Genomic DNA, 20,824 nt, shown 5'->3' with positions numbered 1-20,824 from the left:
ATGAACAGTAGGGGGGAACAGCAAACAAAGGCATTGCTAGTCCCCAGGCAAAAATCAAGGCCCCAGAGTCCAATGAACTTAGAACAGTGCAGGCTGCTTCTGCCAAGCATGGGACTCTGAACAGAGCAAGCTACTTCCTTCCAGCACTCAGCACAGCCAGTTCCAAGCTATAGCCTTTATTCCCAGGCATAAACTAGCAGCCTCTCTGTCTGATTTCTGTGTAAACTGTATTCATTCCATATGGCTGCCCAGTAGTCCCTTGGAGGCTTCCTTGCATCGGAGAAATTGGCACACGATCAACTTAAATTTACCCAGCACTACTGTACTTCTTCGCAATCAGTGGGTCATGATTCTATGATCTAGTGAATCCTTTTTTTGTTGTGAGAGCTTGAGTGAGCACAGAGGGTCCATTCACCAGCAAGGGATTCATATTCACTGGAACAGAGGAGGCTGCTCTGGGTGTGCTCAAAGACGATTCCCCATTCAGCTCAATTAGGCACGCTCCCTTGGACTGGGCACATCCTGTATGCGCATCAGGGCAAACACAGAAAGCACCTGGATCAGGTGTGCATTGTTCTAGCCTAGGAAGCTGCCGTAGCAGGTTTATTTGCCAATCTAGCTCAGTACCGTCTTCTCTGAGGCTACTTCCATCCAGCCGTTTACTGTGGAATAGCAACGCTGCTTTGGTTTGCCCACTTTTTATGAAGCAACTGCATGGTGTCATGAACAAAGCATTTCTTTTTTGTGTTTTCCCTAGCCACCTACCAGCTTTTTTTTTCAAAGCTCAGAAAATCTGACTTTTAGAAATTCGGTGGAATTGCACTGCTATTCTGGCTGCTTATGTCCTGTACAGATGGCTGTTTCTTAGGCTGCTCTAGCCTTTTCCCTCTCTGTGGTCTGTCTCTCCACTCTAGGTTACTTTAGCCCTTTCCTTTCCAAATAGTGTGCTTTTATATTTGCCCGCTGCCCCTGCCCCCAATGCAGCAGGGGGAGTTTGTGATTGGGAGTACAATAGAGTATTTAGCTGAGGAAAGGGAGACTGCCCATGTAGATACTGAGGGTTATTATTTCAGAAGTCTGAAAGCATGAGGTGCTTTCAGGTTAAAGCAGAACAGCAATGATGTGGTTCTACTAAATCATGCATGTCTGGAATAGTAGTAGTAGTAGTAGTAGTAGTAGTAGTAATAATAATAATAATAATAATAATAATAATAATAATAATAATAATAATTTATTTATACCCCGCCCATCTGGCTAAGTTTCCCCAGCCACTCTGGGCAGCTCCCAATCGAGTTAAAAACAATACAGCATTAAATATTAAAAATTTCCCTAAACAGGGCTGCCTTCAGATGTCTTTTAAAAATAGGATAGCTGCTTAGTTCTTTGACATCTGATGGGAGTGCATTCCACAGGGCTGTGCCACTACCAAGAAGGCCCTCTGTCTGGTTTCTTGTAACCTCACTTCTCGCAATGAGGGAACTGCCAGAAGGCCCTCGGAGCTGGATCTCAGTGTCTGGGCTGAACGATGGGGGTGGAGACGCTCCTTCAGGTATATAGGACTGAGGCTGTTTAGAGCTTTAAAGGTAAGCACCAACTCTTTGAATTGTGCTTGGAAATCTACTGGGAGCCAATGCAGATCTCTCAGGACCGGTGTTATGTGGTCTTGGTGGCCACTCCCAGTCACCAGTCTAGCTGCCGCATTCTGGATTAACTGCAGTTTCCGGGTCACCTTCAAAGGTAGCCCCATGTAGAGCGCATTGCAGTAGTCCAAGCAGGAGATAACTAGAGCATGCACCACTCTGGCAAGACAGTCCACGGGCAGGTAGGGTCTCAGCCTGCTTACCAGATGGAGCTGGTAGACAGCTGCCCTGGACATAGAATTAGCCTGTGCCTCCATGGACAGCTGTGAGTTCAAAATGACTCCCAGGCTGCACACCTGGTCCTTCAGGGGCACAGTTACCCCATTCAGGACCAAGGAGTCCCTCCCACCTGCCCATCCCCTGTCCCCCCAAAACAGTACTTCTGTCTTGTCAGGATTCAACCTCAATCTGTCCTTCAGGGTTTCTGACAAAAGTCTTTCCCTGCTACCTGATCCTTTTACCTGGAGATGCCAGAGTCTGCACCTATGACAATATTCATGCAAAACATGAGCTCTACTCCAGAGCTTTCATACTTTGTCTGCATTTCCTTTTTACTTGCAGATAACTTTCATTCCCCCCTTCTTCCCAAATCAGTAGGCCTTGCTTCCCCCAGATAATCTACTAAAACCACCTGAAACTCTACCAAGTGGCAACCGCCACTGGAGAGTTTAATGCCATTTTGTTTATTATTGACAAACACTTCCTTCTACATTTCTAATACTTGCTGGCAGGTGACAAGATGCCACTCCACAGAGTCACTAATGTAATTTCCTACCACTTCAGATTTGTTTGATAGCCAGGAGAGAAACAGCCAGTGTTGCTCCTTCAGTTTGTCATTTCCAGTGTAGTAAATGCTTTTTCAGCTTGTTGTCTCTGGTGAATCTCTTGTCCGCAGTCCCGACATGCAGTATTTAGTGCAGGAAGCTAATCAAAACAATTTGTGCAGTCCTTTAAATCTGCAGCACTCAAAAGACAGTTGCAGTAAGAGCTTTGCAAAAGGGTTCAAATCAAATCTGAAAGCAAATTCTTGATGAGAGAAAAGGAGGAATGACAAAAAAGGGAGGAATGATGGAAAAAAGGTGCACAATTTCACTGAGATCTCTGATGAAACTGGAGAACCATGATACAATATATGATCCAGAAAGGTGGTATGTTAACTAGGATCATGGAATCAAAAAAAGATTTGTGGCTGACATATAGTGGAGGATTTAATGCTAATCTTGTTGGCAATATATTCAAAAAGCTATCTGCATCTAGTCATTGCATAGATCAGGTCACCTGCCATGACTTTTGTCTTTCTGACTGCACTCACCAGCCCAGCTCCAGCTGGAAAGCAGGACCATGTATAATTGCAACCACTCTTGCAATGCTTACTACAAAAGCTGAAGTGACCCACTGGCTTACTAATGTTTAGCATGCTGCTTGTCAAATGCCAGCTGTAGTGTTGGCCTGATTTTAGCTAATTGCCTACAGCCGTGGGTACTCAGGATTGTCAGTCTGGCCAGCCTCAGCTTTCATATCCAACCCTATATCCCCCTGATTCTAATAGCTGTGACCAAAGAGTCACCATGCATCCTAGCTATTGATTGATTTATCAGCCTGTTGGCCATTTACAAAATAAACACCATAAAATCAATCTGATAAGAGTAGTGTCACAGGAAGCACATATTTTTCCTGATCTAACACTCTGAAGGTTACATAGTCCAAAGCATCTGCTCAGGCTTTTTCAACCTTGGGTCCCCAGATTGTGTTGGACTACAACTCCCACCATCCCTAGCTAGCAGGACCAGTGATCAGAGATGATAGGAGTTGTAGTCCAACAACATCTAGGGACCCAAGGTAGAGAACGGCTGATCTCGGGGCACCAGGTCAGAGAAGGCTGCACTCAAGTCTCAGACTCACTCCATCGCATCTTTTCAGAGTCTACCACATGCGCTTTGATTTGGAAATTCCTCCAGGGGGAACTAGGGGAATGAACAACCTGCCTTCATGCCTTGGGCCCAGAGAACCACCACAAGCTGCTTTCTGTCCACAGCTATAGCAACTCAGCAAAGCATAGTGAGCAGCACTACTCCAGCTCTGATTTTCATTGGCATCTGAACAAAGTTCTGTCTCATTCCACAGCACCCCATCTATGAGGTCTATAGGGCTTAAAGTGATGTGGGAAAGAACAAAACATAAGAAGGAATTATGATTAGAATTAGATTTGAAACATGCTAACATTTCCGCTCTTCTCTCTCTTTTTAACTAATTAGCCTCCAAGAAAGATTCCCATTCCCATTCCCAGATATAATCCTTGCTATACAATGAAGATGCTAGACCCACTTCTGTGGTGAGGGAATTCTCATTTGGGGACTGTCACAGAGAATGCTTTCTCCCAGGACACCATATGGGCTCATGTCAAAGGATCTACTAAATATTTCATGCTGGGATGAGCCATTATTAAGAGCCTGTTTTAAAACTAGATACAAAGGAAAGGACCAAACAAATCCCTCTTTGAAAACTATCCCATAGTTTAGGTGCCACAACTGGAAAGGCCCTCTCTCCTGTTTTCACCAACTGCACTTCTCTTGGCAAAGGGAGAAGGATTGCTTCAGAACCCCAGATCTCAGGCAGATTCACAAAGGAGAATCCTGAGATATATTGGTCCAGTTGGGTGCCTGAAAGGTCCATGCTAACTCCTTGCATTGAGTTTGGAAACAAATTGAAATACAATGAATACGACATGAAATTGGCTTAATTTGGTCAGTCCTGCTAACCCCAGAAACAAGCTTGGCTGCTCCACTCTAACCCAATGGAAGTTTCCAGACATTCATCAAGTCCCTTATAGACTGTAGTGCTCTTCCCATGCTGTGTTCTACCTTTATATTTCCTTATTTCCTGTTTTGTGGTCTTCCTTGCGATGGCTGCTTCTTTGCTGTCCTCATCTCTCTAGAAGCTTTCTTTTAAAACTTTCTTTTTGTTTTCCATCTAGGTTTTGCAGTGATTTAGAGGCATCGCAAGCATTACAGCCATTACAGAGGAAGCATTTTTCTACATTTCTCCTCGGAAGTGTTTTCGGTGCCTGCACTGCTGCCAACTCAGTTTCTAAAGTAAGTGTTTGGTTGCAGTTTTCCTCTCTCCTGTAAGACACATTTTGCCATTTAAATTATTATGTGAAGCCGATCCGCCTAAGTTTTGTGCAAGCAAATCAGGAAGAATATCAACAAGTTGTCTGATAGTGTAAGCAGTCCTATCCTGAAGAATGGGCTGCATCGTGTTGGAGGGTATGAGATGGGAACTTGTGGCCCTCCAGATTTGGTTGGGCTACAGCTCCCATTATCTGTCATGCTGGCTGAGTTGGAGTCCTGTAACATCCATAGGACTAAAGTTTGACTAAAGAAAGTGGAATAACTAGATATGGAGCTCAGTCTGTATTAGGAACAAAATGGTCCGAAAACATGTGGTTTTATTTATTTGTTGCATTTAAAGGTAAAGGGACCCCTGACCATTAGGTCCAGTCGTGGCCGACTCTGAGGTTGCGGCGCTCATCTCGCTTTATTGGCCGAGGGAGCCGGCGTACAGCTTCCGGGTCATGTGGCCAGCATGACTAAGCCGCTTCTGGCAAACCAGAGCAGCGCATGGAAACGCCATTTACCTTCCCACCGTTGCAGTATCACTTTGACATGCTTGCGAACTGCTAGGTTGGCAGGAGCAGGGACCAAGCAACAGGAGCTCACCCCGTCGCAGGGATTCGAAGTGCCAACCTTCTGATCAGCAAGTCCTAGGCTCTGTGGTTTAACCCACAGCGCCACCTGCGTCCCTTATTTTGTTGCATTTACATTCCACCTTTTGTCCAAGGTGGTGTACATGGTTCTTCCTTTTCTCATTCAATCTTCACAACAGCCCTGCAGAGGCAGAATTAGGGCACTGCAAGCAGTGTGGGGGCACTGTGTGTGCAGCCAAGGAGGGTGCCTTCTCAAAGTCCAGTAACCACTTGCCCGAGGCATGAGGACTCTGACAGGCTCCTAGAGTCCTCCTCCTGTTTCCCAAAGCTGGGCAAGTGTTTACCTGGCTTTGGGCATGAGATGGGATAGCTCTAGGACCCTGCCAGAGCCTCACACCTCCTTCTCAAAGCCCAGCATCTTGCTTTGCCAGCTTTGGGAAGGCAGAACGAGGCTGGGGTGTGTGTGTCAAAGTTTGCCCTTGCACAGGACAACGTATTACCAGGTCTGCACTTGAACCATTTAATATTGGTTAGGCTAAGAGTCAGTGATTGGCCCAAGGTCACACAGTGAGTTTCATGGCTGAGTAGGGATTTGAACCCTGGTCTCCCAAGCCCTAGTCCAATACTCTTCCCACTAAACTACACTGGTTACAAGGTCCATATTGGCAGAGGAAAATCTTTCCTCCCAACTACCTCCTTTCAGTGCTCAGCATAATTGGTGATGCATATAGAAGACAAAATCCATTTTGGCGTTGCCAGTTCTTAGATCCTTTTCATTCAATATAAATCAGAGAGGATCAAGTGTTTTCAGGAAGCCTGAAGCAAACGGCATGCTGCAGTCTCCAATTCACTGCCCAAAGGCTTCGTAAGCCTGTGATGGTCGATATCTTTGAACTACAAACACAGCTGCTAAGCAACTTCCCTCTTGCTTTGTTCTTCTATGGACTCTGCCCCCTTTGAGCTTTGGTTTATGGGCACATGTTCCACTTCCATATAAATAATGCTATTATTGGTGGCTTCCTGTTTTAAATAATTCAGTAAGCAATTAATCTAACTAATATTCAGCCCCAATCGTCCAGAAAAGGTTCTTCACAAGTCCCTTTGGTGTTCCTCTTACATTTCTGGGTGGCACCATTAGGGCAATGTTTCATACATAATGGCTTGCAGCTAACTTGGCTTACGGAACAAAGGGCACTTGCACTGAAAACTGTTACAGCACGAGCCATTCTGAGATAAATGGGAGCTGTGCACCAGCACTAGCACCGCTCTGTGTTTCTTTCTTTACGACTTATACAAGAAACAGTGGGTTGGAGCCCAACTTTCCAACATTCCTCTTGTTTCTCAAAAGAACAGGCTTCTTGTTGGGGTAGACCACAAGCACACCATAACATTTAAAGCACCATGATACCACTTGAAACTGTCATAGCTCTTCCTCCAAAGAATTATGGGAGTTGTAGTTTATTAAGCATGCTGAGACTTCTTAAAAGGTAAAGGGACCCCTGACCACTAGGTCCAGTCGTGACCGACTCTGGGGTTGCGGCGCTCATCTCGCTTTACTGGCCGAGGGAGCCGGCGTACAGCTTCCGGGTCATGTGGCCAGCATGACTAAGCTGCTTCTGGCGAATCAGAGCAGTGCACGGAAACGCCATTTACCTTCCCGCTGCAGTGGTACCTATTTATCTACTTGTACTTTGATGTGCTTTCGAACTGCTAGGTTGGTAGGAGCAGGGACCGAGCAATGGGAGCTTACTCCGTTGCAGGGATTCGAACCGCCGACCTTCCGATCAGCAAGTCCTAGGCTCTGTGGTTTAGACTACAGCGCCACCCGCATCCCTTGAGACTTCTTAGGAGACACCTATTTCCCTTGCAGAGCAGCACTTTCTAGAGCGGTTTAACAATCAAATCTCTCTTCACAGGAAACCTGTGAGGGGAATAAGGCTTTCCTAACAACTCTCAACACCCTTAATAAACTACACTTCCAGAGCTTACTACTTCCTCTTTGTGTTCAAGAATTTAAATAATCCAAACCATTCACCAGAGCCAGCCCAGCTGCTGGGCCCAGCTGTGACTGATAAGATGCATTAAGTACACAGGATTGCAGGGTCCTACAGAATAACTCACTTAAATAATAATAATGATGCGGGATAGAAACTTGATGATGCCTCTGCCGATACCCCAGGTACATTGTTCCTAGTGATTAAAATTATAGTGTACTTTGGACAAAGAATACATTCCCCCAAACTTAGTGGAATCACAGAGCTGTATGGCACGTCAGAGGTCTCCTAGTCTAACCCAAGCCAATGCAAGAAATTCACATGTTTGGCTTTTGGTCTCTATGAATCCCTGGGTTATGGTTCACCTAAGAGCATGAGCACAGGCAAGTCCAGTATCCTGTTCTCACAGTGGCCAACCAGGTGCCCTTGGGAAGCCTGCAAATAGGACTTGAGAGCAACAGCCCTCTGTCTTCCAGCGGTTTCCAGCAACTGTAATCAGAAGCATCCTTCCTCTGACATCTTTCACACATTCAGCCTATCCTTCATGTTTGAGTTAACTGCTCTGCACAATTGCAACACATATGGTAGAGACTGATTTCGACTTCATAAACGGGCCACTTCCTACTCTCTCTCTCTCTCTCTCTGGCTATAGCTTCTCTGCCCAGCTAGGAGCGAAGGAAACAGAACGTAGAGCCAGTGTGGAGGAAACCACTCATCACTCTGTGGCTGCTGAATACAGCCTTTCAGACTTCCTAGGCTAAGTCAACAAAGCCAGGTCTTTAGTAGTATGGTGTGATGGTACCTGAAAGGAATATGAAAGGATTGCCCCAAACTGCTAGGTCATTCTGACACTGAGCAACGCTTGCAGCTAAATCCAAATATTCACCCTCACATTGGTGGCCCCCTTCTTTCCACCCATGTCTTAAACATCTGTGCAGCCACCAGCCACTCCATGCTACAAACAGCAGATCATTCATAATCACAACATGCTGCCTGCATTTGTTCAAAATGTGGGCTCTCTGATTTCAAAACGGCTTCGTTCTGTACCAATGTTCTGTTTAGATAATCTGAACATTCGTTTGCTTTTGTGATATGGAGCCAAGATGTATGTTTCTTCTTCTCTTTGCACGTTCCCTTCTTGGCTGCATCCACCCCATACATTTAAACCACACAGGACCCTGGGAACTGCAGTACACACCCCACAGAGCTACAATTCCCAGCACTCTTAACCAATTACAGTTCCCAGAATTGTCAGGGCTGTGTGCTGTAAATGTATGGAATGTTACATAGCCTTAAACTTGGCTTTTCTTCCTTGTGTGATGGTTTGCAGAGTTATGCTGATTACATTTTCAGTAACCTTCCATGTGTATTTGAAGAGATTTCCCATTCATTCAAATTAGCCTTTGGGAAAACAAAAGACCCTCCAAGGCACCGCAGGAGTAATTGGGGCATCCCTCCAATTCAGAGGAAAGTAGTAGTTGTGGGGGAAACCACAGAGATGGAGTAGAGCCTTCCTGTCCTGATTCTGGGCTTCCCAAAAGCATCTGCTTGATCCCTGTGGGAAACAGGATGTTAGATGGATCTTTGGGTTTGATCTAGCAGGGCTCTTGGTATGTTATTATCCACAGTGCTTTCCTTCCCAAGACGCAGAACACACAGTGCGTGCATATGCAGTCTCTGCCTCACACACAGAGCTCATTTTGCCATCAGTATTTTACATAAACAAGAATTGTGTAAGAATAAGTAGGATACCATCAGGATTTTGCCTGGACTAATGTGCAAAGTTCAAAAGGGGGAAAGGGATGTACACTCTAGTCAACCATCTAAATAACTTCCACGTGTAAATGTAGAAACTACATGAAGCATGCTTTTTCATAGGCTGCATACACATCATACTTAAGCCACACTGCTCTTCCTAAAGAATCCTGGGAACTGTAGTTTTATCTCTCGCAGAGCTACAACTCCCAGCACCCTTTACAAACTACAGTTCCCAAGATTCTTTGGGAGAAGTCGTGTGCATACAGCCTCAGGCTTCAGCCAAATGTAAAGCCAAATGAACCTGCGAAGGTCAGAGGTGGAGGTGGCATGCCCCCACTTTCCTTTTACATGCATTCACTGTTAAGTGCTTTCATCCTTCATATTTAAAGCACATTCAGGCAAACACATTTATGCTAACATTAAGAGATGTGCTTCAGAATGGCAGATTCAGCCAAATGGAAGCAGTAAAATGTGGGCTGATTGCCAGTAAATAAGCACGGATTCCTGTTTATCAACACTGATGTGTAACCATTTTGAAACTAGTGGTCTACATCTTCTTGCCATGTGGCAAAGAGACTCCAGCTACACCCCTTTTGTTGCCTGGGTGTCTTACAAGATACAGTAATGTGATAAGGTTTTTCTCACCCCACAGCAAGATCACTGGCTTAATTGTGCCAACACTAAGTCACTATTTGGCCAGCTGCCCTCTGTATTCACCGCACGGCTGGGCTGACTCAGAGTATGCAGCAAACAATTGTGTCAAGGCTGGCATCGTAAACAGGAACATAAAGTAGCTGGACAGCAAAGTGAAAATGGGTTGGGATAGACTATCAGGAAAGAATGATGGAACAGACATTTAATTTCCATTAATGATTAAACTTACATTACTGCCAACAGAGGACGTGAGCTCTGGCAAAATAAGGAACGTGTTTTCTTTTTAATGCCCGCATCTCCCTGAAATGTAGAATCTAGCACTCTGCTTTGGGGACATTTTCATACAAGAGATTTTTTGCAGCTTGCCCAGTGTACAACATCTGTGCCAATGACTGAGAGCCAAGCAAACAATGCGTTTTTTATTATTTTTCTCTCACACTTAAAAGACTTCAAACTTGACCACAAACCATGTTACAGGGACTCACTTGCGTTCTGGGGGCACTTTCATACAAGACGCTCAATAGTAAGAAGCCAATGTGCCCTCTATTTTATCTTTTTGTAATTTGAAGGGGGCGCTGCCTGGGTCCAGACCTTCCACACCTACCCCTTCCGTTTCCTGCCCGATGCATTCACACGTGCACACCGCGAGTCAACAAGCGCTCTCCGCGAGCGGCCTATACGGAAAGGCAAAGGCTCTTCGTGCCTGCCTGCACGTGCCACCAGGGGCTGTAGGAGGAAACGTTTGAACCTTCCTTTTTGATGTCCCTTGAAGAGTGACACGCGATCGCGGGAGGCGTAAATGAAGGTCTTGAGGAGAAGCGGCAGAGAGAGAGAGAGACTCGCCTTGCAGCATTCAGCGCGGGCTTTTGCGGGCAGCGGCAGCCGGAGGAGGAGGAATCCCTCCTTGGGGAGCTGCGGCAGGCGCGGCGCGAGAGGTGGAACCGGCCGCCTGGCACGTTGGGGGCTGGATCCCCGCGGGGGAGGAGGCGTGGCGCTGGCTCGGGTCCGGGTACCGCGGGAAGGCACCTGGGAGCCCTGGGACCAGGAGATAGGCAGGGCTCCCGGGGGCGGGGCAGGGTGGAGACCTCGCGGCTCCGGCGCCGGGATCCGAGCGCGCCTGGGGGATCGCGCCTTTCCAGGACTAGAGGAGAGCCCGGGAGGGCGCGGAGGGGGCGGGCTGCGGGGTCAAGAGGTGAAATCCGCAGCAAGCCGTAAGGAGAGGAGCAGCCGGGGCAGGCATTGCGATCGCCTCGCTGCCGTCAGCGGACGATCTAGCCATGGAGGGCAGCTGCCACCCGCGGCTGCTGCAACAGCAGAGCAAGGAGGAAGCGGTGGAAGCCTGGCTGGATGACCACGGCGACTTCACCCGCTCTTACTTCGTTCGGAAAGGGACAAGGTAAGAGCCACGCTGCGAGGAGGGGGACGCCGTCGCGCCAGCAGCTCGGGGTAGGTGGGTCGAGATCTGCCCTCCCCTTACGCAGGAGCGAAGCCTCGCTGCAAAGCTGGAAGCAACAAACAAACAGGCGCTCTGTGTTGCTGCCCGAACCCTTCCCCGTGCAAATAATTCTCCTGGGTTTCTCTGCGGTGCAATCTGTGCCGTCGCTTGGCAGGCTGTTGCCCAGCTCCAGTTAAGATCTCTCCCCCACCCCGCTTTTTGGCTCGACAGATGGAGCCGTGACCATTCCCTGCAGCGCCTTGTTAGAGCCACATTCACATAGGGCAGCAGCAACGCTCCTGTCTCCGGAGACTGAAATAATGCACGCTGCAGGTAACATTCAGGCGTCTGTTGAGAGCGCTTCCGAAGAATCCCCCCCCCCCCCCCCCGCCAGCAGAGCCCTGAAAGAGTTGGGTACAACTTTTGCTAGATGCACGCGAGACTAGATCCCTGCGCGTAAGGCCGAGCTCCCCAGCGCGCAGACCACGAGGGCTGCGCGTTGGACTTGCTGCTGTGGGGCTAACTTCCGAGTCAAAGTGCATAGGAGCGGCCTGCTGAACGCAGTTCCATGGCATCATAGCTCCAGAGAAAAAATGTTTAGGATGCCGCTCTTTCGGAGTAAACACACCCTGCAGAGCTAGGATGCAGTTCTCGTGCGCTCTTTCTTGGCAAGTCTGGAGTAAGCCGCATTCAGCTTTCAAGAAAGAAGCACGGGACACGCCTGTCAGTCCACTTTTGCAGCCAACAGGATCTGCAGATCCCTTAAGACGGTGTGTTCGCACATCGGCTTCCAGTTCCAGTGAGGGTTGCCAGCTATTTAATTTAAGACCTACCCGTTTGTTTGTTTTTTAACGGGTTTCTTAATCACATCTCCATATAATGCAAAGGGCTTTATTTTAGGCCATCCCAGTTATGTGGGATCCTAGTGAAGATTCCAGTGGGTTGCAATCTTCCCTTGCCCTTTTTTTTTGGACAATTTGACAACTGTAAAAGCGAATGGGATTATTTTTTTCTTGTTTGCAATCTCCAGCCATCTATGGGCTGGCGAAAAGCTTTAGAATTCATGGATAGGCAGACATTTATATGAGTATACTGAAGGTATTGGATGAGAGGATTGTGCTTCAGTTTCACTGTCCAGGAGACATTAAGGGAGAGTGAGTCAAGCCTGTGAATTGCCATGTAGGCAGGACCTAAGGTCTGGGATGGGGGAACCAGATGTTGCTAGACTACAATTCGCATTCTCCATGACCATTGGCTATGCTGGCTGGGACTGATGGAAGTTGGAGTCCAAGAACATCTGGAAAGCCACAGGTTCACCAGTCCCAGCCTAAGGAAAATTAAGGCCAATGTTGCAAATCAAAGGTTATATGCAGCTTTCATGTTTTGAGAATGAAATCCACTTTGTTGTTGTTTTTGTTTAGTCGTTTAGTCATGTCCAACTCTTCATGACCCCATGGACCAGAGCCCGCCAGGCACTCCTGTCTTCCACTGCCTCCCGCAGTTTGGTCAAACTCATGCTGGTAGCTTCAAGATCACTGTCCAACCATCTCGTCCTCTGTTGTCCCCTTCTCCTTGTGCCCTCCATCTTTCCCAACATCAGGGTCTTTTCCAGGGAGTCTTCTCTTCTCATGAGGTGGCCAAAGTATTGGAGCCTCAGCTTCAGGATTTGTCCTTCCAGTGAGCACTCAGGGCTGCTTTCCTTCAGAATGGATGCGTTTGATCTTCTTGCAGTCCATGGGACTCTCAAGAGTCTCCAGCACCAGAATTCAAAAGCAACAATTCTTTGGTGATCAGCCTTCTTTATGGTCCAGCTCTCACTTCCACTTACTTCCTTATATTTAATACCCTTATATTTCAACCCAAGGTGGCCTAGATGTTGTTTCCTGGCTGCCACTCATCCAAGCACCGGTAACCCTGGGAAGCTGGAGTAGCTTCCGCAGAGTGGCATTCCCAAGTGCCTGCAGACCACACCCAAAGACAGGCTTTCCTTGGGGGCTTGGGCACGGAAGCCAAGGGCTTTCTGCTGGGCTAAAATGGGCTTAGATGTGGGGAGGCGGGTTTGTGAGGGCGCAAACCGTGGTGTTTGGCGGAGGCTGGGGAAGCGGTGCCTCCTCGCTTTGCTGCCAAGCGATGCCTGGGATGAGGCGACCCTTGACGAGAAGTTGGTAGCGCAACTCTGCGGTAAGTTTACGCAGAGAAGCCCCTGTCAGCGAACGAGGCGTGGTCCCCGCTCCCCGCCAGGGGGCAGCGCTGCGCTACACGCCGCTCTAGTGACAGCCCAGCCAGGACAAGAAGTTTTCCCTGGGAATTTATTCTCCGCGAGGGTGGGTTTTATTTTGCCTTTTTTCCTCTCTCCCTTCCCCTTTTTGCTATATGGGGGAAGGACGGGTGGGATGTTGTTCCGCCAAGATTTACTGTCGAGATAGATCAAAGCCGCGCGCCTGGATTCCCTCCTGGCTCCTTTTCTTGTTTGACATGCTGCCTTTCGGAGACAAAACGAGGTATATTTCCTCCCCTTCCCCTGGAGCGCCGAGGACCCGCTGCTCGGCCCGCGGGATCGCGGCTATTTTTAGCAGCGGAGTCAGGTTTCCATTTTGAAGGGTTATAAACAAAAGAGCGGACGGGACGATGCGCAGAGAGAGAGAGGTTTCCAGAGCCCCGCTGTGGAGAGGCAGGCGAGCAAGGAAAAAAGTCTCCCGGCCTCCCTGCGCTGTCCTTTGGGGCGCCTCCGGGATCGCCTCTTGCATCGAGCTCGCCCTGCGCCCCGCTCTCTCCGGGGCTTCCCTCCAGGGCTTCGCCATCTGCTGCTGCTCCGCCGGCTTCCCGGATCCCTTAAGCGGCGAGGGATGGGCTTTGCCTGACTTGGCCGCGGCGGTGCCTCTCCGCCTGGGATGGTGCGGTAAGGCAAAGAGGCTCCCATCAATTATTGACTCGCAGGTTGCTCGGGTCACTGCCTCCCATCTGCGTCTGGCAAGCTCCTCTTCCTGCTGTTTGCCTTTTCTTTTTTTTTAAGGTTCCCTCAACAGGCAGGCTCTTCTCCTCTATGCCCCCATCAGAGATTTCGAGCCCAAATAAGTAAATAAATCAGAATAGGACTTTAACCTGGGGGCGGGGGGGGGGGGCGAGGCTGAGATGCTAGCAGAGGTGTCATTGCGCCTGGTCTGCAGCGCTTTTACTTGTTTGGAAGTAAGTTACTGCGCTCCTCCCGCGCGCGGTTGGAAGATTTCTTGAAGCCCGCAGCATTTTGGGGAGGGGGGGGGGAATGCAGCCTCTTATTCACGCCGCTGATACTTCAGCGGAAGTTACTTCCGTGTAATGTGTTGGGGGTTTATCGCCGCCTGCCAAGGGGAAGTGTGGAAATGGGGTGAAACTGCAGTGGAATAACGCTGATGCTTTGTGGTAAGAACTTTACGCAGGAAAGCTCTAATAGATTAAACCCCAAACATAGCAGCTGTGTAATATTTGGCACAGGCTTTCAGAATTCTTACTTGCTTTTTTAATGTAGTTATAGGCATAATGCATCTAATGTGTTCCAGGTCATGGGGTCAAGTGATCCCCTTCTGTCTTTCATTCACTTTGGTACATCATGCCACTAATGATACTGGCAACAGTTCTTAAATGCACCCAGATATATTGTGAATATGTACTGTGTGACGCTTACCACATTTGGATGTTCATAAATTCTGCTCTTTATGGTGCAGAATATAGTATCTTTATGCATGCATAATCATTGGAGCAGCATGCTCTGATTTGCGTATCAATCTGTTAAGGTTCTGTTGATTAATAATTGGGAGCTGATTTTGGTTAGTGAAGTTGAGAGGCAAATGCACAGATGCACATATTTTAGACTGTTTCGGTTGTGGTGTGTACCTATCACAGGAAATGGAAAAATAATGGCTTTTCCTACTTAACTGTTGGGGGAAAGAAATGGTTAAGTTTAAAATTATCTCCCAATTTCTCAAAACGACATTGATACCTGACCTTTCAGTAATGTGCTAATTTACTTTAATTCTGTTAGTTGATTAATTGACTGAAAGGCAGACAATCAACTAAAACAGCATTAAACTATGCTTTGGTGTATTTATATAATGCAGCTAATACATATCTTTATTAGCTGCATTATCTATTGATAGGCATAGACATATTTAATGCATATGTGATCCCAATTATGTATAGTTTAATTGTTCATATTACATATTACAGTGTTACATGTTCTGCAGCCTTGTGGGATCTCTGTCTAGATATGTATAATGCTAGCATATTATAGGACACCTTTTCTTAATGTCAAACAGGGACCTTTTAAGCTACCCTTGAGAAATACCAGTTTTTCAAGCTAAGATACTTCCTTTATAGGCTGATTATATCAATGTTACCTTTGAAGTAAGTCCTTCAGATTTGAGCGTGGCTTAATCTGTGCAATCCTATAAATTTGTACCAGAAGCAAGCCCTACCGCATTTAGCATGGCATACCCCTTAGTAAGTGTGTTTAGATTTGTAGCCTTAGAAACTGAAAGTTGTTCCGAATTGATATAAAATTGTGTTGGCTTGTTGTTTTTAGCCCGTGAAGATGGATGAATGGCCATTTTTAAATGCTGGGAATTGTTTTGTGTTGGTCGTAAAGATACGTTATTGCTAAAGCTTAAGTAAAATGCTATACCATATTCCTAACATGATCACAGTCTCCTGTTTTTAACTTTAGGGCTTATTTGGAAACACCCTGTAAGGCTCTACTGTGAGTTCAGAATTGTTAACAAAAATTGTGTATGTTAAATTTGGTGGAAATCAGTCTTCAAAACTTATTTTATAAACTTACAGCAGTGAAATGTGGAAGGTGGTTCATCTTTTGTATATCTGTTTGAAAGTTAACTGTTTGAAAATAAAAGGGTGTGTTTCCATCTTAAATAATCTAAAAAGATATCTATTTGTGCATTTTATAATGTTTCATACTGAAGTCATGATAATACCATGGGGGAGGCAGTTTGAAAGTTGTGGTCAATGCATCCGATTTAGTCCAAGGTCAAACGCTCCTGGCAAGGTATTCAGATATGTCCAGCGAATGTTCAGCAGCTTGTATAAACATGCTAGATTTTTGCAGCAATTCTGAATTCCATGTTGATTAGCTAGACTGATGGATGGCTTATGGGAGGCAGAGCTTGTCCTTTTCTTCTGATAGCAACATGCTTTCTTATAAATGACAACAGCTTGGTGAGTAGAGTTATGAGAAGTTGGGAATGTAAATTTTTTAACAATAAATGGGACCTGTAAAAGAAGTGTTGTGACTTGGAATGCTCCTGTTCAAGATACTCCATTCCATTCCCCAACGCTCCTAGTTTTCAGCCATTTTTTAACCCCCGGTGGCGCTGTGGGTTAAACCACAGAGCCTAGGACTTGCCGATCAGAAGGTCGGCTGTTCGAATCCCCTTGACGGGGTGAGCTCCTGTTGTTTGGTCCCTGCTCCTGCCAACCTAGCAGTTCGAAAGCATGTCAAAGTGCAAGTAGATAAATAGGTACCACTCCGGCAGGAAGGTAAACAGTGTTTCCGTGTGCTGCTCTGGTTCTCCAGAAGCGGCTTAGTCATGCTGGCCACATGACCCGGAAGCTGTACGCCAGCTCCCTCGACCAATAAAGCAAGATGAGCGCCGCAACCCCAGAGTCGGCCACGACTGGACCTAATGGTCAGGGTTCCCTTTACCTTTTACCATCAACATTCTATGTCCACTGAGCAGTTTTTGTTGGACTGTTTTAGGGGTTTCCTCCCACCTTTGTTTCCCCACCACTGCCAAAGGATTGTGTACTTCTGCAAGATTTGGGGCTCACCTGAGAATTCAGATACCTTTCTTGTGTGTGAATGCTATTGTTTTTAGACCCTTATTCAGAGAACTGATTGAACCAATTTTACCGAAGAGTTTCATTTTGTCATACAGGTACTTACAAAAAGAGTTCCTTCCATTGCTTACACAACTGTGGATTTGCAAGTATGGGTCGTCAAATCGGCAGGTGGTGTAGGGGGAAAGGAACATTCAGAAGCGATGGTTTCCAAGATTTGCTCATCAGGCAGGCGGGATATTGGAACTCAGACTTGGGACAGCTGCCCTTTGAGGAAAGGCTACAGTATTGGGACTTTTCAGTTTAGAGAAAGAAAAGTAAATAAGGGGAGTAGGGGGTACATGAAAGAGATGGGTGGCATGCTGCATTGCAGGGGTTTGGACTAGATGATCATCAGGGTCCCTTCCAACTCTACAGTTCTATGATACTATAATTCTGTGATGCATAGTATAGGGAAAGTGGATAGGGAGAATTTCTTCCTCCCTCTCTCATAACACTAGAGCTCAGAGCCATCCAGCAAAGCTGAATGTTGGAAGATTCAGGACAGACGAAAAACAATGCTGCTTTGCACAGCACATAGCTAGAACTGTGGATAGCGATCAAGGGGGACGGCATTAAAATAGGTTAGACAAGTTCACAGAGGATAAACGGTCAATGGCTACTAACCACAATGGCTATGTTCTTCTTCTGCTCCTGCTCTTGGAAGCATTATGCCTCCGAATTGCTGTTTCTGGGGCTCACAGGTGGGGAGAGTGCTGCTCCGCTCAGGTCCTGCTTGCGGGCTTTCCATGGGGCATCTGTGTCAACAGAACGCTGAATGAAATGGGCCACTGGCCTCATCTACCAGGACCCTTCCAATGTTCTGTTCCTGGGACACATTTTTTTATTTATGTCCTGTTCAGCACTTCTGCTAAAACCTATGTTATTTATCCCGCTATCTGCTGTGGCTGAAACTGCCTATTATGTAATTTCAATGGAAGGGAAACGTCCAAGAATAAGGCAGTAAACCATGCAATTATTTACGTACCATTTGCAGATTAAAATATCTACAGCAGCGGATACTGCTGCTATTTGCTTGCGTGATTTCAGTGGCGTACATTTAGGCTTGGTTACAGTCACATGAATGATTGTGAAGATGGAGTCAGGGACAGACGCTCCAAACTACTAACATAGTAATGGTGATTTGTTTATGGGTAAATAAAAAATGCATGAATCCCAGTCCAATCCGGGTTTACTCAACAGTATATTCCACTGTGTTCATAGGGCTTACTTCCAGGTAATGGGTACAGCCTCTTGAGTTCTCAACCTTGGCATGTGCCAGCCTCATTTGTATAGAAAAGCTTCTGCAATCCATTTTGAAACAATTTTGTCAAGAGTTCATGTATTCTGATCCCGTCCATATTATTCATAGGTAGGCTTAATTATATTCATTGGGGCTTTTCTCCCAAGTGTGTAGATAGGAGTGCAGCTTTGAATTTATAATATCAGAATCCCCACAGCGTACTCTTCAAATGGCATCTTCAGCATCAGAGGGACACCGCCTTCATGTTTTGTTTTAACTTTCTATGTTTCTGCTCATGGTTGTCACTTGCAGTTCATGTTTATCTTGTAATACATTTAGCTTATTTCACCCTAAGAGAACTGAGAGAGGGCTCCGGCATTGTATTTATAACAGGGCCTACTGAAGTTTAGGCTATATAAACAATTTGGGTGTGATTCTTTCCAGGCTATACATGTGCGGAGTAGGTTGTGTGTTCACAGTAATTTTAAAAAGCCTGCTTGACCGGGGGGTAGGCGGTCAGCAGAGGTTTGGGATCACAGCCCCTCCTTCTTTAGTGAACAGACAGTTGTTTGGACTTGGGCTTAAAGTGCAGTGTACATAAGCAGTTCCACACACACAGAACATGGAGAGGATCAAGGCCGATACTTTAAAAAGTATTCAGTGAGCTTTTGGAGGAATTACTTCGTATAAAGATACTCCTTAAAGCCATTATCTTGGAAACCTGTTTTATTTTTTCCTTTTTAAAAGGCCATACAACATACTTGAATTAACAGGGCTTCATAAGAATCCATGAGATCACACCAGGAGCAGGGCTTGCTTTGGAAATTGGATCTGTGTTCCTGAATGTTTAGCATTCCTCAGTATGAGCTATAAGGCGGGGACTGTTCTTTGGCATGATGACAAGGCAGTTCTTTTACTGAAAGCCCACGGAAATATGCAGGATGCACAGTAGTACAGCTCTGGACCCCCAGAGTTCATAGATCCTTCTCAGAATAAGTTCTTGGAGAGTTGTGACCTTATCAACCATTTTGATACAGTGTAGCCGAGGGGTAGGCAACCTAAGGCCCGTGGGTCGGATGCGGCCCAATCGCCTTCTCAATCTGGCCCGTGGACGGTCCAGGAATCAGCTTGTTTTTACATGAGTAGAATGTGTCCTTTTATTTAAAATGCATCTCTGGGTTATTTGTGGGGCATAGGAATTCGTTCATTTTTTTTTTTTCAAAATATAGTCCGGCCCACCACATGGTCTGAGGGATGGTGGACCGGCCCACGGCCAAAAAAGGTTGCTGATCCCTGGTGTAGCCTTTGCCTATCTGATACCTTCCCTATGTTTTGAACTATAGTTCCCAGCCCCAGCCGGCATGGCTGTGTTGGCTGGAGCTGGTGAGAGTTATAGTTGAAAACAGGTGATGGGTTGGCAAAGGCTGATCTAGCAGTATGTTCTGGATCTGGGTTTTTAGCATTTTCAGCCAGCAAAAAACTGCCAGCAAAATTATTGGCTTACCCTTCTTTACCTATAAATTGGAATACTAGGATCTTTCTTAAAGACATCCCTTAAAGATTGCTCAATGAGATGATGAATGAAAACCATCTCATTTTAATAAGAGTTTCATTCGTCATTCAGTATTCCTCACCTTAGCTCCTAAAATAGATGTTCAGCACTGGGTGGAAGTGTAAGGAGGCCACGAATAACTGTGCATATTCATTTCTGCAGCGAAAACAGCGCGTCCCTTCCAGTAGATAAGCGTCCCTAATATGCTGCTGGAGCTGAAAATATGTTGCTGTTTTCTTCAAGGGTCTGGATTCACTTGGGACTGAGAAGGGAGTGCAATTTCGAAAACCCTTATCTGGGAGGGTACAAACATTCCCTCTGACACACATGCTCTGGGTCTGCCATTCTTCTCTGGCTGCCAATCACTTTATTTCAGCTTGCATCTCAGACGGCAGTTGATTCTATTTTCCTGATGTTTCTTTACATGATGCAGGTGGTTTTAGGGTATCTCAACAAGTGTGGCTGCACTGGGCATCACACTGCAGGGGGCACCACAACTATGCTATAGAATGAAGCACAATTTTAGTGTTGCACAGGGTGCCCCTAATATTTGAGAGCCCAAAGTCCGCCATTGTACTTGATAATTTCTGCATTTTATTTGCTCTTTCACACAACAAACAGCCACCTCTGCAAATCTAGCAGAATATAGTGGAATCTGGCACCCATTTGTTTGTTAATTGTTTTCACAAAAGAATCTGTTTCCAACTGTGTTAAACAAGAAAAATTCAGGAGTAAAACTGACAAAATTTAGGCAGTATAGCATCATACAGTTTTTCTGCAGTTTTCATGGGTGAATCATGTGAGGAAACAGAAATGTGTAAATGTTGGGGGAGTAGCAACATGTCCAGTGATGTTTGTTGTGTAACACCTGGTGTAAAAGAAATTTAGCAGAACATTCAAATGTATATGTAAAAAAAACACCCCATGGTTCCATATTGTAACAGGTACTGTGGTGTTAAAGGAGTGTTCGAAATTGG

General features: G+C 46.2%; 1 protein-coding gene across 9 annotated transcripts in view; it reads left to right on the top strand.

The window, feature by feature from the left end:
• Positions 1-20,824, top strand: part of PDE5A (phosphodiesterase 5A) — a 124,885-nt gene that overhangs the window by 38,249 nt on the left and 65,812 nt on the right. Inside the window, exon 2 of one of the 9 annotated variants that reach the window (XM_077934007.1) lies at positions 4,615-4,732. Coding sequence is in view for 6 of the 9 variants with exons in the window: in XM_077934009.1 (XP_077790135.1) it covers positions 13,561-13,688 (128 nt within the window). In the remaining 3 variants the exon portion in view is untranslated. Of the gene's footprint in view, positions 1-4,614; positions 4,733-10,757; positions 11,149-13,533; positions 13,689-13,774; positions 14,087-14,286; positions 14,374-14,400; positions 14,587-20,824 lie in introns of those variants that run through there. The other 8 variants (XM_077934004.1, XM_077934002.1, XM_077934009.1 and 5 more) reach the window with 8 other exon arrangements.

The sequence above is a fragment of the Podarcis muralis genome, chromosome 9 (genome assembly GCF_964188315.1).
Source record: "Podarcis muralis chromosome 9, rPodMur119.hap1.1, whole genome shotgun sequence".
Classification (NCBI taxonomy): Eukaryota; Metazoa; Chordata; class Lepidosauria; order Squamata; family Lacertidae; genus Podarcis; species Podarcis muralis.
This window is presented reverse-complemented; position numbering and strand designations above follow the sequence as displayed.